The sequence below is a fragment of the Glycine soja genome, chromosome 14 (assembly GCF_004193775.1).
Source record: "Glycine soja cultivar W05 chromosome 14, ASM419377v2, whole genome shotgun sequence".
Lineage (NCBI taxonomy): Eukaryota > Viridiplantae > Streptophyta > Magnoliopsida > Fabales > Fabaceae > Glycine > Glycine soja.
This window is the reverse complement of record NC_041015.1, coordinates 3209900-3229068: the sequence shown is the minus strand read 5'-3', so window position 1 is coordinate 3229068 and position 19169 is coordinate 3209900. Positions and strand designations below refer to the sequence as shown.

The 19169-nt window shown below is 30.7% G+C and overlaps 3 protein-coding genes across 5 annotated transcripts; 2 read left to right on the top strand and 1 right to left on the bottom strand.

The window, feature by feature from the left end:
• Nucleotides 1-366: 366 nt before the first annotated feature.
• LOC114384962 lies at nt 367-3636 on the top strand. Its single transcript, XM_028344820.1, has 3 exons — nt 367-625; nt 1911-2238; nt 3219-3636. The coding sequence occupies exons 1-3, from the start codon at nt 478-480 to the stop codon at nt 3427-3429; spliced, it is 687 nt and encodes a 228-aa protein (XP_028200621.1). The 5' UTR covers nt 367-477; the 3' UTR covers nt 3430-3636.
• Nucleotides 3637-8174: 4538 nt separating this feature from the next.
• Nucleotides 8175-13236, top strand: LOC114383646 (nitrate regulatory gene2 protein-like). 3 transcript variants are annotated; one of them, XM_028343360.1, is made up of 7 exons: nt 8175-8528; nt 8750-8821; nt 8983-10150; nt 10526-10597; nt 10759-10973; nt 11196-11419; nt 12065-13236. In XM_028343360.1, exons 3-7 carry the CDS (start codon nt 9043-9045, stop codon nt 12795-12797), a joined length of 2352 nt encoding a protein of 783 aa, XP_028199161.1. In that variant the 5' UTR covers nt 8175-8528; nt 8750-8821; nt 8983-9042; the 3' UTR covers nt 12798-13236. The 3 variants fall into 3 exon arrangements, with proteins under 3 accessions (XP_028199161.1, XP_028199162.1, XP_028199160.1); XM_028343361.1 differs by having other exon boundaries at nt 8750-10150; XM_028343359.1 differs by having other exon boundaries at nt 8175-8821.
• A 2077-nt stretch (nt 13237-15313) lies between these two features.
• LOC114385359 (NDR1/HIN1-like protein 13) lies at nt 15314-16462 on the bottom strand. Its single transcript, XM_028345405.1, has one exon. The coding sequence runs from the start codon at nt 16354-16356 to the stop codon at nt 15535-15537; it is 822 nt and encodes a 273-aa protein (XP_028201206.1). The 5' UTR covers nt 16357-16462; the 3' UTR covers nt 15314-15534.
• Between the last annotated feature and the right edge of the window lie 2707 nt (nt 16463-19169).

Here is a 19169-nt window from a genome sequence, read left to right as displayed (position 1 = left end):
TAATTTTGAAACTATACACCATTCTTACAATATAAAGTATTATCATTTTTTTACTTATATATAAAATAATATAATTATGTACTTATATTGTTACTTAATATATAAATTAACAAGTAGTGAGTGAGTCTGAAGATCAGTTTTAGGGTTTCTACATTTTGCTTGTACAAGTGTGTATTATGTAACCCTAAGTAAAGCTGGAGTAATTTAATAACGATAATATACGAGAATAAATTATTACTTTGTCATCCCTAATAAATAATTTATTTAGTAGGTATTTAGTCATAAATAACTTGTTTTTCTAAATAAATCACAATATTTTATTTTAATAAATATATAATATAATAACTTTTCCCAGGCTTTTTCTCCGCTTTATTCAGATTTTGGTTCTTCGGGTCCTAATCCGTAACAGAAACAGGGGATTCGCAGTTGTGGAGTAGATCTGAGTTGTGAGCAATAGATTCTCCAAATTTGGCGGCAATGGGTGGGCTCACCGCTGAAGATCTGTCGACCATCGGCGGAATCGCCACCGTGTCGCTTCTCCATTCCTTCATTCCCACTCACTGGCTTCCTTTCTCCATTGTCGGTCGCGCTCAGAAATGGACTCTCTCCACCACTCTCATCGTCAGTACGTTACGTTCCTCTCTCTCTCCCTCTCTAATTGCGCAACTTAGGTCAGCGACGTTTTTTTTTCTTCTTTTGCTATGTTTCTTGCTCTGTGATGCGCGAATCTTCGTCAGGGTTTAGGGATTGTGCTTTTCTTCTGTTTGGATGTGAGTGAGCAGAGAAAGGCTAATAAATGTTCTCACAAATGAATGACTTGAGTTCTGTTTAAAGATGAAATCTAGTGATGCGCTTATGAATTTTTCCATATCCTCTTGCAACCTCTCTTCTCGAATAAATCTATATTATACTTTTGAAAACGTTAGGTTCAGAATTGTTATATGAAATGAAACTCTACAAATTTAAATCATTTGATATTTAACTTGCATGCTCAAAAGCACTCCAATTATGCTCACATTCTGGCAAACTACAAGTCAAGTTCAATAATTGCAAGTTTTTGCAATTACTTGTTGTCCTCCTCCGTTATTCAGTGCAAAAGTTATTTGCATTAGTATTTGCATGAATTGTTATGTAATTAAATTTTAAAATAGGTTTAAATATATTTTTCATTCCTGCAATTTAACATTTTTTTCATTTTCGTTGCTGCAAAAAAAGTATTTTAGTTCTTGCAAAATGTATTTGTTTTGTTTTTTGCCCTAAAGTACTTTATATAGCATGTTTTTTAATGTTAAAAGCGTTATCTAAAGTGTTTTAAGGACAAAAAACAAAACAAATACATTTTGGAAGAACTGAAATGTAAAAAAGTAAAATTGCAAGGACGAAAATGAAAAATGTGTTAAATTACATGGACGAAAAATGTATTAAATTACATGGACGAAAAATGTATTTAAGCCTTTAAAATATGAACTTTCACTTATTAGGAGCCATTCTAGCCTTTTGCCTTGTTGCTACTTTCAATCCAGCTTTCTTATATATTGACAGCTCATTTTAAAATACGATTTATTCATTTTAACTAAATTTCTCAGTGCTTTTATCACTTTATGATCAGAGCTATTCTTGGCTAGCTATAAAAGAACTCAGGATTTAGAAAATGACTTGTTGGATGCAATGGATGTTGAGTTGACACTCATCTTCAATCAATGATTGCCAAAATTTCTTTGCACCTGTCCTTGTTGCCATTGAAAGCACTCTGAATTTCCTTCTTAGCCCTATCCATCGTTTCATATATGTAACCAACCCATTGCATCTGCCCTTATTCCCATATGATGTCTAGTGCAAAGACTCAGAAGACTGTGTTCTCAGATTCTGTTCATAAAGTTTTTTAACCTTATTCATTTTATTTCATGTAGCTGCACTTGGAGCAATTTTGCACGTAATATCCACTTCACTGCTTGGTATAACGGCAATTACCATGGCAAACACCATTGCTGGTGAAGAAACTGTGCATAAGGTTGCTTCACTTTTGCTTGTATTTTTGGGTGGTAGTTATATAATTCTGTTTCTGATGGGAAAGGGTGGCCATAGTCATTCACACAACCAACCCATGGAGAAAATGGCTGTAGCTGGACTTATTCTCGTTCCTGCATTGTCTCCTTGTGCTACAACACTCCCGGTCTTTCTTGCTGTTGGAAATTCCTCTTCCATGATGGTGCTTGCCATCATAGTACTACTATTCAGGTATTAATCAATGGCCTATGATTATTTAAAGTGATATGTTATTTGTTGGTAAAACGGTGTCAGTGATTATCAATAATAAAAATTCTGATGTTGACCTTAACATTGAATAAAGCAAAAGCTCCCAAGAAATCTTTTACTTCATGATCATGAAAATTTGTTTTGATTGTTGAGAAACTAATGGAATACAATCTATTCAATGTTGTTAAAACTGGACCAAAGAGTGAAACTAGGTAGGGAATAGGGAGATTCCATAACTTTTCTGAAGTTGTTTGACCATCTACTCAGTTTTGAGAGTGAATTATAATCGGATTGGTCAAGTGACGAATTCATGGTTAGACCAGTTGGCCATCTAGTATGAGTTTTAAGTTGTAAATCGCATGAAACAATATCAAATTTATAAAACCTTTCAGGAAATGTAAACACAGGTTAAACCAGGTTGAGTATTTTAGTTGGTCCAAAGGTGTTTGACCCTCAATTATGTTTTGAGACTGAATTATAATTGGACAAGTGTCCAATTAATGGTTAAGCTGGTTGGACTGCCTAGTCAGCAATTACTCTATCACTTGAACATGGAATATTAAGTTGTTATAACATGACATCATGTATACCTTTTTTCATGACAACTTATGCTAAGACTTCTAATAAGACATCATGTCTGTCTGACAAACCTCTCTTTGGTACCACAAACTACTTGAATTTTGAGATGCCATCCAAGCTAAACAAAGATGGTTAACAATTCAGCTAGATCCCTTGACTACTTTTTTGAAATTCAGGTTGGTTGATGGAACATATAGGAATCCTTATTTCTGTCTTGTATTTGAATTTTGAATGCTGTTCTGCACTAAAAGATTCACAATCTTAAAGGCCCTGAGTTTCTTAATCTGGGTTGATGCTACTCTGGTTTAGATGCCAATTAAGTTTGCAAATAAAAATTGTTTAGATATTCATTACTAACCAAGCTTCACACATTGCATTTACAGCACAATAACTGTGATGACTTCGCTAGTAGCGTTGTCATTTTATGGGGCCAGTCAACTGAAGTTTCACTGGGTGGAGCGGTATGACAAGCTTCTTGTTGGTTCTGTTCTGTGTTTAGTAGGAGTCTTGACCCTACTTTTTCATGATCATGATCATGAAGTAGTTTCGATTGGACATCACTCACATTCACATAGGAAGATTATTTCCTTGTGAGATATATAAATGTTTTTGGAATTACATGCTTATGAGCATTGTCACGGTATTGTTTTTATTTTGTATCAGAAGGGAAAAAGAAAAAAGAAAAACAGATGTTGCTGCTTAGGAGAACTGATCATCTTGGTCTAGTAAAAGTCGTTGTATACTGAGTTTTCAATGTGAAATTAATGTGTTTTTAGTATAAAAAAATACTTTGATTAAAAATGAATCACCAATAAATAATTCTATTTCTTGACCTTTTCTTTAGAAATTTAATTGGTATGTTTTTTTTTCCAAAAATTTTGGTGTTTTCGAAAATTTAAAAGTTGATATGATAAATTGAGATGAGTAATTAGTTTTAATTTAATTTTTTAAAAAAATAGTAGTTAGCTATTAATGTTCTCTTTTTCTTATGTATTATGTAACATTTCTTGGTGGTTTTCACTTTGTAATATTTTATTTAACTTTTTGTTCTTCAGAAATTTTTCATCGATTAAAAGTCTTTTTACGATGTTTTTCGAGAAAATTTTTCTGAATGTTATTTATTTTATAATTATTTTAAGTTAAATAAATTTAACTGGAAAGTTTTTAAGTGATAAATTATTAAAAAGTATTTTTTTTTGTTTATATAAGTAATATTAATTAATTTATTTAAATCATTTTTAACTATATGTTTTTTATCGCCTTTCAATTTCTCTCATTTTGTATAATTTGTCTGGCGTGTTACAAATACATGAATATGTGGGGGTATGCAAAAGCGAAAGAATTATTAGATCATTTTATTGATGAAAAATTGCATGGTCATGTTTCATATTCCTTTTTAAAACATTATTAAATAACAAAATCGTGTCATATTTATGATATTATATAAAGAAAATTTTGTTTATTTATATATTTATATAAATGCTACATTAATATATTTTTAAGGTCAAGTTAACTTTTATATATATATATATATATTTAAATTTTTTGTATTGTTCAAATCAATTTTGATTTCAAATTTTTACTTTTTTTGGTACAAGTATTTCAAATTGAATTTGATTAAAATTCATAAATATTAAGATAAAATGTATATAAAACACTGACGATCTACCTTTCATTTTTTTTAATTCTTACTTAATAATTTTGTATAAGCTTTATAATTAAATTGTGATATGTTTATCGAATCATATTATTTAGAATTTCATTAGAGTTAAATCAAATTATTATTCATTAATACATTTGGATTTTTAATGAAGTTTATATAAAATAGTTTTAAAAAGGGGAAATATTTTTTGAAGATTAAAATTACTGTGATTTTGATGCACATGATCAAAATATTATTCATTTAAAGATTTTATATTTATAAGTTATTGAAATTATTACTAACGAGAAATATAATTAAAAGTTAAAACTATTATTACTTACGATAAATAAATTTCATATTAATATGTGACATAATTTATATATTAACTTTTAAGTTTTTGCTAATAATAATAGTAATAATTAGTAGAATTATTTAATGATATTGTAGATCTAATTTAATTTTATTTAATTCAATTAATTAATAATAACACAAGTAATAATTTATAAATTGATTTAGGTTGATATTTTATTTCACATATTAATTGCAATATTAAAATTAAATTAAATTAAAAAATAGAAAGGAAATAAACAATTTATTATTTGGCACCTATATTAGTCTATTAGTAATATTTTTATTTTTATAATAAATAATAGTATAATAAATTTCTTTTAGGGAAAAAATGCTAAACATGATAGTAAGGCTTGCTTTGGGATCCAATAGGTGAATCTTTTTTTTTTTTTGAAACGGAGTAATACAGGACTTTTTTAAAATCTCTCTTTTAATCAGTTTGTGTCATTTCAACATGTGAATAGTATTTAATTATGTGGCAAAATCTTATTTAAAAGAAAATAAATGGTCTACCGAAAAAATATAGCACAGTCCGCCTGATTTAGTGTAATAGAGTATTTGGTTTTTTTATTTATAAAAGTAAATAAATGGTCTACCGAAAAAATATTGTATGATTTTAATGTTTGTAGAAGAGTTGAACTCTAATATTTGTACACTAATAAACGAGTTTCATTATAACTTAAAACTTTTGCCACCATTAAATGAGATTAAAACTTCTGCAAAATAAATCTTATTTATTTTATCATGCATGTAACGTTTTGCTTAATAATGAAACAAAAAGACACTAAAATATTGGTCAAGACTATTACAATGACAATAATAATACACCTATAATAAAATATATTAAATGGTGTGTTAATTAAATATGATTTATAATTAGATTTAATAATATTATTAAATTAAATATACTAATTAATTTTACTAAATTTAATGTATTTTTAAATGATTATGTAGGTCAATTACTATTTTTTCGATTATTAAAAAGAAAAGTAGAGATATATGTATTTTGTTAATACTTTGTACGATGTATAAATATTATTTCATTGTTTAAAAATTAAAGCCTTTTGTTTTGTACTCATCTATTAATTATATTATTCTCGGTCATTTTTTAAATAAATATAAAATAAAAATATTTATTCTGTTTAATGTCATAATTTTTAATGAACGGACTCAAGTTTCTTTGCCAACTTTTTGTCAAGTTTGTGAGACTTATCACTTATCCACGTGAGTTAGCTTCTTCTTTTCTTGTTGGTGCTCTAGGCATCTCATTTGTTAGATAGTTGTTTTGTTCTCTTTGTTGTCTTTATTTTTATTCACTCATAAAAAATATAATTTGATTAAAAATTTTCTTTTTACTATTTATTACATACTTAAAAAAAGTTTAAATAATTTGAAATTTAATGTGTAAGATTTTTAACATAATATTACATTATTCAGTTGTTAAATTAATTAATTTCCAATTATTTTAATCCTAACTTAAAATTGAACATTGACAGTTACTTGTCAGCGTTGATCGTCACGAATCACGTTTTTATTGAACATTGATCGTTATATGTTGAGATTTTAACGCACTACACGTGACAGTCAAGTTAACAAGTAACCGATAATATCTAATTTCGATATTGAAAACTGAAATAACAGTATTACAAAAAATAGGAAAACTAAATTTATAAATTAAAGTATAGGGAATCAAATTTACAATGAGACAAATAGAGAAATCAAATTTACAATTTTTCCAATTTAGAATTAGCGATGTAGAAAAACTAAAGCATCAATTAAAGGCATGACAAAAAGAGTCATCAAGCCAAGAAACTAATCACATGTCCACAGCAAGGAGGGTGCTGTCCACATTCCCTACACCACACTTTTGTTTTTCTTCTCTTGTGATGATGTTCCACTTTACCACCCTAAGCCCCGCTCACCTTTTTGCAAATGTTGAATATCTTATAACTTAATATATGATATCATTTTAATATTATTAAATTATAGTAATTTTTTTTCTTTTTTAGCTTTATATATATATATGAAAATAGCGTATGCACTTTTTTTAAGGTAAACTAGTGTATGAATCAGAAGTGTAAGAAATCTTTATATTGTAATCTAATCACACACAAGGATTTCGATGCTTAAATAGTTCAACTATAAGATATAAATGATTGGGATAGAATGTCTAATGATCTTAACGTGCAACTCATCTTTGACAGTTAGATTAAGAGAAAAATAAAGATGAAGATATTAAAATTACTCTTGAGTAATTCTTTTCAAATAATTTAGATTTTTATAGATATGTGGTACATAAAAAAGTCTCATTTTTTAAGATTTGAAGTTGAAAACAGTTTTTATGCATCCTCTTTTTGACCTGTTAAGAGACCTTTTAAAGATAAAATTGTGAGACTGATTAATTTGAGTTAAAAGAGATAATTACTTGAATCTACTAGACCTAACAATTTAGTAAACTTGAGGTCCACACCCAGACAGTTGTCCTAAGCCACACACATAAGCCCTGGCCCTCTAGCCCTAGCACATAAAAAAAAAGTCTCATATGATTTAGAAATAATACGAATGATAATTTATAATCATTTTCACTTTAACTCATTGAGATGTCTTTTAAATATAAAAATGTGAAATTGAATATTAAACTTTCTTTTTTTAGAAGAATAACTCAACTGAAAGAGAGGTGACCAATATTTGTTTATGTAACAAACTACATTAAATTTATGACTTTTGTTATTTTCATTTGTAATATTATTTTCGTATTTCTATTCTTTAATCCTTATATTTGTGTGTGAGAGAGAAGTTTTTCTCTGCATAACTTACTTTATTGAGAATATTAAACTTCATCGAACACATTTACAAGTTTTTTGAGATTATTAACCTTCAACTAACACATTTTTAACTTTGTTTTTAATTGAAGCTTTGTATGTTTTTGTTCAATATTTTAAACGAATAAATAAATAAACCTGTATCAGTTTAGACACTCTAACCCCCACACTAACTATACTTTTATACTAACACATATGCATAAGAGAATATTCTTGAACTTCAACCAATCCATGTGTAGCTTCATTTTTAATTAATGCTTCGCATTGTTTTTTTCTCTTCAATCTTTCAAACGAATAAATAAATAAATGAACCTGTAGGAAGTTAGATACTTTTTTAGATGGAAAATGAACGATGGAAAATTATATGCCTTTGAAAAGAAAGCTAGTACAATTTGCTTTCTTGTGCATTGATATATTGAATGTTCCAAGCGCGTATTTCTCACACGCTCAACTTTCGGCAGACACTGGGACCCACGTGGAGGTGGGCATCACTAATTCACTGTGTCCCCTCCTATGTTTCTTTTGCATGGAACCAGTTATGAGTGATAACCATTGCATTATTTTCTCTTCCTTCTCTGAAAATTCCCAAATCTCATTCTGTCAATCATTCTCTTACATGGGTCTTCGCTGAAATCCAAGTTCATATTTTTGCAGCTTTAGTACCCACCAAATTTTCCATCTTTTTCCAAATTCCAATTTTCTTTGTTAGTGAGTGGTTCACTGTGTTTTTTGCTTTTTGGGTTCCCCATTTGTTCCTGCTACATAAATTGTTTTTTGGGTTTGATCCCACTTTTTTTTTTGGCTAATTACTCAAAAAATATCCTACTTTCTATTTTGGAGCTGGTCTATCTATCCCTTCCTTGAAATTTGTCTCCTTTGTGGTAAATTTCGTTGCTTTCTGCATCTCCACGCACTCACTCAATGTGTTTCACATTGGGTTTTGAACATTGTCTTTTGGATTTCAACTTCAACTTTCTTTTTGGATAGTGGATGCTTTTTTTCTATTTGATTGTTTTGGAGTTTGAGCTGGTTTTCCCACTTCAATTGTTGGTGCTGTTTCCAGTGGTTTCACTAACAATGTTTTCCTCACCATATTCCTCAGATCAGATGCAATTTTTGTTTGCTTGTGTTTCCAGATGAAAGTTGATGGTGACATTCCACCAGTTCTTTAGATGTTAGTCCATTTTCTTAATGTGTTACAAATACAATCATGTTTCTGTGTACCTAAAAAAGATACTTGTGATCTGCATTTTTCTTGTGGCAATTGTTGCTGAGTTTGTTATGTTAATTCATTTATTGTTCATTTAATACATTTGGTGTTTGATGAATTTACAGTTAGAATTTCAGTGAAGGATTTCCATAAAGGGAAAGCCAATTTGATCTAGATTTGGAACAATGGGAGCCTCAAGCTCCAAAATGGAGGATGATAAGGCACTGCAGCTATGTCGTGAAAGGAAGAAGTTTGTGAGGCAAGCACTTGATGGGCGTTGCTCATTAGCAGCTGCTCATGTTTCATACATTCAATCACTGAAAAATACAGGAACAGCTCTGAGAAAATTTACAGAACCTGAAGGACCAATTGAGCCTTCTCTGTACACTACTGCAACACCAGAACAACCACTTGCTTTAACTGAAAGGACCCTCTCATTCTCTTCAGCATCTGTGTCACATCACATAGATGCAGCTGAACACGAAAATTTCTCTCCAACTCCCTCCCTTCCTAGTTCTTCTAGCAAGTTCAGAGCAAATCATATGAAACATAGCACTATTTCTTCCAAGAAAGTTGAGGAAAAACCACCTGTACCTGTTATAGGAATAGTAACATCATCAGGTACTACTACACAGAATACCAGTGTAATGTCTGGAACAGCAGCATTTGAAGATTCTTCTCTTCCAGCTGGAACTCCACAGTGGGATTTCTTTGGTCTCTTTCACCCCATTGACCATCAATTTTCTTTTCAAGATGGGAAGGGTATGCATCAAGATATAGGGAATGCTGATGACATACAAAGACTAAGGGAGGAGGAGGGAATTCCTGAGTTGGAAGACGACGAAGAGAAGGCTTCATCTCATGGAAGGGAACACTCTAGGGACTCTGAAGACGAATTTGATGAAGAGCCTGCCGCAGAAACTCTAGTCCAAAGATTTGAAAATCTAAATAGATCTAACAGTCATGTTCAAGCCAATTTTGAACCTGCCACAACTAAGCCTCTCAGAGGGCATTCAGCTTCTGAAGTTGAATTAGTGAATGGAGAAAAGGGGAACTCTGCTTATTTATCTCCATTAAAGACAGCACCTATGCCAGCTTTGCCTCCACCTGAAACAAATAAACCAATGGAGAAGGAAAGTCGTAATGAAAATAAAGTCACCCCTAAGAATTTCTTTTCAAGCGTGAGAGATATTGAATTGCTCTTTATTAAAGCTTCAGAATCTGGCCAAGAGGTTCCAAAGATGCTTGAAGCAAACAAAGTTCACTTTCGTCCAATATTCCAAGGAAAAGAAAGTAATATTTCTGGTTCTCTTCTTTTCTTTTCATCTGGCTTTGAAACAGTTATCATCTGGGAATATTAAATATTAGTAGTTCTTAACTTTTTAGTGCAAGTAAAATATAATGATGAGATTTTGAATGAATATTTTTCCCCCCATAATCATGCTACTTAAGATACATTCTGTAGACACCCTATAGGCTACAGACACTCCCTGCATGGATATCCATTAAATAGCATTATGGTAGATTTTGTTGATATCCTTGGGGTTTGAAAGAAAAATTCACTTTCTGTTTCAAAGAAGCTTTTGGAAGTTTCTTTTCATTGCTGTGAAATTAATTTCAAAATGAAATGCTTTAAAATTTTAACCAGAGAATTTTTGTTTGTAACAGATGGTTCTCTGGTGTCCTCGTTTTTGAAGGTATGTTTCTCATGTGGGGAGGACCCAAGCCAAGTTCCAGAAGGTAATTTGAGTCATTTCAACTGTTTATCTTTCATTTTTCCCAGACATTGCTGACCTTGTTGAGTAAATTGCCCGTCTAATTTTTTGGTAATTTAGATATTCATGCCTGTGTTTCGGCTGTTTTGTGAATTCAACATATAACTATTCCATTCATCTTCTTAGAACCTGCTCAAAACTCGGTTAAGTACTTAACTTGGCATAGGACGGTGTCATCTCGATCCTCCTCATCCAGAAACCCTTTAGGAGCAAACTCAATTGACAATGCTGAGGACCATGCAAATAATCTCTTTGATAATTCTTGTATGATCTCCGGAAGTCATGCATCAACCTTGGATAGGCTATATGCTTGGGAAAGGAAACTCTATGATGAAGTGAAGGTACGATGTATTTCTTATCAACATATTTGTCAACCTGTATTTTCTGTATGTTACATTTTGATAATAATATGTTGCACAAGTCTTGTATTGGATTCGGATCTTAGACTAAACCCTGAAGTTTTTATGTTGACAATTAATTTTTTTTAATAAATTGGTACACATAATAGAATATGGCTATTTCTCTGTCTGTTTGCTAATATCATTGTTTACTTCTGCGAGTAGGCTAGTGAGATAGTCAGAAAGGAATATGACATGAAGTGTAAATTCTTAAGGCAACTGGAATCAAAAGGAGAAAAGACCTCTACAGTTGATAAAACTCGTGCTAAAGTCAAGGATCTGCACTCAAGAATCATAGTTTCAATTCATAGGATAAACTCTATATCAAAGAGGGTTGCGGAGTTACGAGACAAAGAGCTTCAGCCACAACTTGAGGAGTTGATTGAAGGGTATGCTCCTATCAGTTTTGCTATTTTTATGAAGTATCTATTTCATGCCAATGTATACCGCCTTGATAGTAATTCATAATATACAAAAATGGGATAAAAGGTGCATCAAGAAGTGCAATCAGGAAATTCCAACGAAGAAAGTTTATTTATCAGGAAGTTTATTTTTGGTAGAACTTGCTAATTTCCACTGAAGGTTATAAATTTATTGAACAACAAAGAAATAGTCAATAATAAAAAAGCTCAGTTGCTGAAATTCATTGTTTTGCTTTTGTTCTATAACAACCTTGCTGAAATTTATTGTTTCTGCATCTGAAACCTAGAGTTTTCTACCAGAAGAGTCTAGGCATCAAAAACCTTTTGTCTAAATTAGGAGTAACATTATCGTCAAATGCAATTGACAGTTTTCCAAATTATAGTGTTAAGAGTTAACTTTTAGTAATTGATTATGCAAGATTGATGGCTTTCTATTGTGACTCACTGATGTTCTGCGATCAACCTTTGAATGCTAGTTTTTTGATCTTGGATTAGTAAGCAACATATGTTTTCATAGTCAGAGGGATGGATGGTTCACACCTCAACTTATGTTGATTGCTATGAGCTTCTAGCTTTTGTATTTCATCTGTTTCTGTTATGCTTTGATGTCAGGTTGAATCGGATGTGGGAAGTGATGCATGAATGCCACAAACTTCAGTTTCAGATAATGTCGGCAGCATATAACAACAGCCATGCTAGAATCACCATGCATTCAGAATTACGTAGACAGATTACTTCCTATCTTGAAAATGAACTCCAATTTCTATCATCAAGCTTTACCAAGTGGATTGGAGCTCAGAAATTCTATCTGGAGGCTATAAATGGGTGGCTTCTCAAATGTGTTCGTCATGAAGAAAAATCATCCAAGAGAAAAAGGAGGTCTCAATTTGACCTTAGCTATTATGATCCTCCAATATATGTCACATGTGCGGTCTGGTTGGATAAACTTAGTGCCTTACCTGTAAAGGATGTAGCTGATTCGATTAAGAGTTTGGCGACGGATACTGCCCAGTTCTTACCACACCAGGACAAGAACCAAGGAAAAGGTGCTCATCCTCATATGTCAACATGGAAGGCTGATATTGGTGGCGAATCAGCAGATGGTTTATTGAGAGATGACATATCAGAGGATTGGGTTGCAGGTCTTGATCAATTTCGGCGAAGCTTGATTCGATTTCTTAGTCAATTAAATAATTTGTCTGGTTGTTCTGTCAAAATGTACACAGAACTTCGACAAGCCATTCGGGAAGTCAAAAATTACCAGCGTTTGAATTCTCAGTCTCAAAATGGTCATTTGAATTCTCAGTCTCAAGATGGTCATCCGAATTCCGAATCTCAAAGTTGATCCATCAGAGTTACAATCTCAAGTGGTTTAGGCTGAAAACAAACATCCACACGATAAGAGAATTGCGATGAAACATTGTGGAATTGCAGAATTATAGCATTGTGTTGAGCATACAAGTCCACTGGATGTAGCATTTGTACATGGTAGGATGTAATAAAGTCATTACAGATTGCCACACTTATTTGTTCATTTAGTTCTAAGAATAGAAGGGAGCTGATAGATTGCACTAGAGAGACTATGAGTGCATGGTTAAGGACTCAGTAAAAGCTGTAAGTACTAGGTTCTGATGGTGAAGAAATTTGGGTGCAATTTTTTTGCTAATAAAGGGTTTGTACCAGGACTTATACTCCCCTCCTTGATTTTCTTTGCTTGTGCCATTTTTTCATTTACGTTATGTGTATATAATTATTGATTAATAATATTGTTTGAATTTTATAAAGGAACACTCTAATGGCTGAGAGCTCTTTTAGTTAGGAAGAGTGAATATCTAATTTTAGAATTATTGGACCAATTTTTATAGCTTTAAAAAGAAGTGATTTTGATTTAAAATAATCTAGTGATTATTTTTTTAGAGGTTTTAAAGAAAAGCAGAAACAGTTGATTTTATGAGAAGCTATTTAAAATAGCTTCTGATTTTAATGATATTTTAGATTAGGTTTGGCTTCTGATTTTTTTTTAAAAAAATAAAACAAATGCATGAAAAATTAAAGCAGTGATTTTTTTAGAAGAAAAAACTGTAACGAATTATTATTTGGGTTGGGGAAGTACCCACTTATCACCAGACCAGGTAGCCATCAGATAAAACGGCTTCAAGGTAAAAAATTAAAAACTAAAATAGGGTTTGGGTTAAGGGATAACATGACAAGAAATCATTAAAACAAGTTCATTACCGATGATAATGTCTTTAAAAAAGTGTTTATATAGTATTTTACTCCCCTGGCTGTGGCTGCTTTCAAGACCTTTAAATCTTCTTTTAGGCACACAAATATTAAAATAATTATTAAAAGAATAACAACTTCTATCACTGCCTTGTATACAACAATTTTCGGTAGCAAAATGTTTGCAGCTTCCATGATATTACTAATTACTAATATGACAGCTCCGAATAATAATTATATTTTTTTATGATTATAAGAAATGAAATTATGAAAGTACATATAGTGCTTGGGACGGGAATTACGTCCCCAACCTAGAATCTAACACCGCTATAAAAGAGAGAAAATTCCAAACTCAATTTCAATTGTCATGTCTGTTAACCTTGAGAACTAAAATAAATTATAAATACCCAAAACAAGAAAACAAATCTTAAAAAAAACTAAAACAAAAACAACTCTATATTATAAATATATAAAAATATAGTCTAGCTATATATGAAAAGAAGAACCGTGGCCTCTTGCACCTAATACTTGGAATTATTCCTTAACCAAAGAGTGGATCTTTTCCCCACTCAGATTTTGACCGATTAGTAAAAACAAATAAGAGTAGTTAGTAATTAAATGTAGTTTTTCTAAAGTGAATAAAGGTAGGAGGAGGATCGTAGTCCAATAAAAGTAAAGTAAATGATTTTAGTTATTGATGAAAAAATTAATAGTTGATTTTTTTTACTGAATAGTTGATGTTTTAATATAAAAATGATTTGTTATTATACATATAAATAGAATGAAAATGCAAACTTGAAAGAAAAAAGTGAGTGAGGGAGTCAAAACGTTATTCTGCTCTGTGGATATGAATAGATTTCCCTTTAATTGAATCTAATAGAATAGAATTACCTTTTTGGAAGAAAAAAAATATTAAAAATACGAATGCATTTAACTTATGGATAAAAAATACTTCAATTTTTCATTAAAAATGTATTTTGCCATTCTTTTTCTATTCGAATCATAAATAACTGTTATTAGCAAGTAGCAAGGTTGATAAATTAATAGAGCATGTTACCTACTCTACTTTGAAAATTGGTTAAGAAAAAAAATATTTGTCACATAAAAATTAGAAAGAAAACAAACAAAATATTTGATTTCTATATTGAATAGACTAACAACATATTATCTAACACATTTTTATTAGCACAATATTTATCGTGTAGTGTTTATTAAAACTTATTAGAAATTACAAATTAAATAGAATAATACTGACAACATATTATCTAACACGTTCTTACTAGCACAATATTATTAATTAAAATTTATTAGAAATTATAAAATTATGAAGAAAGACAAACATAATTATATTATTTTTAATAAATTTTAATCAATAAAGAGATTATTATCTTTTTACAGCCCAAAGAGTTCATTGTTAGTAATACACTATTTGATAAATTTTATTCATAATTTGATAATGTTTTGATAAATTTTATTAAATACAAGATATTAAAAAATGTGTTAGAACATACATTTCCAACCATCATCTTGCTCGAAACAAGGTTTTATACAGTAGTTGCTTCATTTGGTGGGTAAGACCAAGCTGCGGTTTCTTATTTAGAGACCACAAAACCAATCAAAAGAATTCACATTCAAGAATGAACAATGAAATTACTTACTTTATCATTCAATAAAAATCACATGACATATGCACAAAACCAAATCAAATCCTAAGATACATGGCGTACGCGTATCAATAAATGCGCTACAATGTAACATTAATGTATACGAAAATTTGTATAATCTCCAATATTTCGGTCCTATATCTATAAACGAAAAAAAAAAAAAAAAAAAAACACCCTCTGTTGTCACCGTTTCCTTCACCAAAGATCCACGTCATAAGTACAACGTTTAGAAACAATCTTGGCCTGCGCCGTTAACTCATTCACCGTCACATCACAGTTCACCTTGACGGTAATCTTCCACGTCCTAATGGACCCCACTTTTATTTTCACCGGTGCCCTAATCCTAACGGTCAACGGCACTCTCCGTTTGGTCTGCGCTTCCAGCAACGCTCTTCGGTCCTCGCTCCTCAGCTCGATTCCGTCACCCCTTAACGCCGTCCCAAACACCGTCACGTTGTTTGACGGCTGATAAAACGCCGGCAGAGCGCCGTTACACAGCCTCGCGTCCTTATAAAACACCTCGGCGGAGCTATCCTTCAAGTAACGGATCCCGATCTTGTCGTTAGGGTTATCGGCCTTGACGGTGACGTTGAACTCCGGCGAGATCGCCGCCACGGACGACGGCGAGGTGAGGTTAATTCCTCTGACGGTGATGTTTTCGATGGAGTATTTCGGCGCCTCGGGACGGAAAACGAGGTAGAGGACGCCGGCGGCGATGGCGAGGAGCACGACGAGAATGAAGAGGATTCCGATGAGCCAGCAGAAGCAGCAGCAGCATCGGCTCCGGCGGTGTTTACGGCGAGCGTATTGGTCGTAGCGGCGAGCGTTCTCCGGCGGAGGGACGCGGTAGACTTGATCCTTGGGGATCTTGATGACGTAGGTTCCAGGCGGAGGCACTGGCTTCTCCGGTGACGGTGGCGACGGCGGTTTCGGAACGACGGGGGAGTCTTGAGGCGATGGCGGTTGTGAATCGGCGGAAACGGAAGGCGAGTGGCTGGGGTGAACTCGGTCAGCCATTGAGTGAGTCAGTAACGAGTCAAGAAGCTATCTGAAATGAAATTGTAAAGTTGGAAAATAGAAGAGTGAGTGAATCACAACGTTATTCTATTCCGTAGATATGATTATCATTATATAATAAGAAGCAAACGGTTTACGCGTTGGAATGTAATAGTCACGCGGTTTAACAATTCTACTATTTTAGGCTGTTATATATGAAAATTTAATCTAAATTACTATTGGATAAAAAAATAAATAGATATTGATAATATTTTATTTCAAAACAATTATTAAGTCCAATTTTGATTTTTTTTAAGAAAATAATCTTGTTATTATATTTATTTGTTTAGATATTAATTAAAAATTTAAAAATAAAGTTAACTAAAAGATTAAATTTATAACTTATAATGCTAGTATGATTTTAAAAAAATATTAAGGGACTTTTCAAAATTAAATTAAGTCAAAGTTTTTTTATTGGTAACTTCAAAAAGTTTTTTATTAGATGGTAGTAGTAAAAAAGAACATACCCTATGAACAAATGCTGCATTGCACGTTGGAATCATTGTTAATTGTTAGTAATTAATTATAGATGACTCACACTTACCCATATGGAGCATTTTTTAAATCTCCCAAAATTAATTAATTAGAACTGTGAGCCGTGACTATGAATAAAATTTTATTCTGATATATTTTTGTTAAAAAATTACATGAACACTGGAATTACGTTAAAGTCTAACGAATATCATCAATTCAAAAGAAATTATATTTTGATTAGCAATTTTTTTTATTTGTTAGAACATTTTTAATTTTAAATCAAATTTATACATGAAAATAAATTTAAAAATGATAAATATTTTCATTATTAATAATATATTTTAATTATATGAAATAGGAATAAATTGAAGACATATATTTTTTTAAATTATGAAAAATTATGAAAATAAATTATTTCAATTCAAAAATCAAAATTTAAAAATCAAATTGAATTAGGGGTTGAATAAGAACACATTTATCTTAAAATTTAGTTTATTTATATCTTCAACTTAATATAATATTATAATTATTTAAAATGTAAACCAAAATTAAATATAAAATACTATTTAAAAATAAAAATTTATAAATAAAAAATACTCACTCAATATAGCAGAAGTTGATTTAACAAGATGAAAATAACTCCTAAAAATATTTCTCATTCAAGGATGAAAGTTCATATTAAAAGAATGAATAGTTTAAAGACATATATCTCGTATTTAAACGACATTCTATTGAAATAGGTCAGGATCATAGAAGAGATATCAAACTTAAAGACAACGAAACTATCAAAACAAGTGCATGAAAACCATAAGAAAGGATTATAACTTACTTGATCTAGGAGCAATGAAAAGAGATTGAGAAAACCCTATTCTAAAATGTCTGAGGATAGCAAATTAAAGACAAAAGAGCGAGTAATATGTGTATTTTATAGGGAGTTAGTAGGAGGAGTGAGAAAGCACGTCATGGATTGTGGAATGAGCAATATTATGCTTATTTGAAGAAGGATATGATAATTTAATATATAAATATAAATTAGGCAAATGTTAAATAGTGACATTGATTTAGAAATTAGAAAGGCCGGAGAAATTTTTTTATTACAATATATAAAATTAGGCTGTTTATGATTTGTTTTTTACATTCTTTTGTAATTTCTAGCTACCATGTTTTTTTTTAATTAATATTCTAAGAATACAAGTTAAGAAGACCCTATAAATTAATATAATAATTAATAAACAAAGAAGGAAAAATGGAGTACAGTTCAATGTGAGATCACTCACGGTTGGCAAGTTTAGAAAAAACACACGAAGGCAAAGAAAAGAAAATGAATGGGTCAAAGGAGTGTTTGGCTGCAGCATTTGGAATTTTGGATATTTCACCTTCCTTAATGGGATTGGCGTCTATCTAATTTTCATGAAAACACACGGTATGTTGATTGTTGCAGATTCGTTTTGTCTACGAGTTAGTTGGCGCTTTGCCAGACGCGGTTTTGTTTCTTATGGATTTGCCTCAACCAAATTAGTACGCTTTATCAATGTAATCTTTTTTCGTTTATAGAATGGATATCCAATTAATGGCTTTTACCTTCTTTTCTTTTTTCCTTTAGCTTGAAATGGTCTCATGGTTCAATACTTACCAAGAAAAATATACAACTTGCTCTTCTAAAAGTGTTTGTTCCAAGAAATTTGTTTGTTTTTCTACTTTTTTGCTACCGACCAAGTTTTGTCACTTATAATAATTAATTTAATTATGATTAAAAATAATTATTTACATCATAATTAATTCAATTGCTATTAAAAATGGCCACAAAACAAGTGTCACCTTAGATTTTGAATGTATTATTAACTATTTTTTTCACTAATACTCATAATATTACTCTCTTTCTTGTATTTAGTATAGTTAGTTTTCTAAAATTATTATTTTTTTATCTATTTATTAAGTTTTCTTGGTTTGTTTAAAACAACCAGAAAAGAGAATGGTATTAGTTTTATGTTGAAAAATTAAAATAATATTTATTAGGGATATAGGTGAAAAAAAAAATATTACATTGAAAAAAAAAATTATATTACATTGAAAACTAAAGTAATATAATATTTATTTTGTAATAATTTTTTTTCAAATATGACACTTATTTTGTGACGAAGAGAATATTTATTAAAAAATTTAATTATGATTTAATTTGTGATAAATGCTAATAAATATTCTAAGAACATTAATTAAGAAACTTAGAGTAGAAATATTTTTTATTTGAAGTCAAAAAATTGAACTGATCTTTTTATGTTTTTCTATAATTTATATAATAA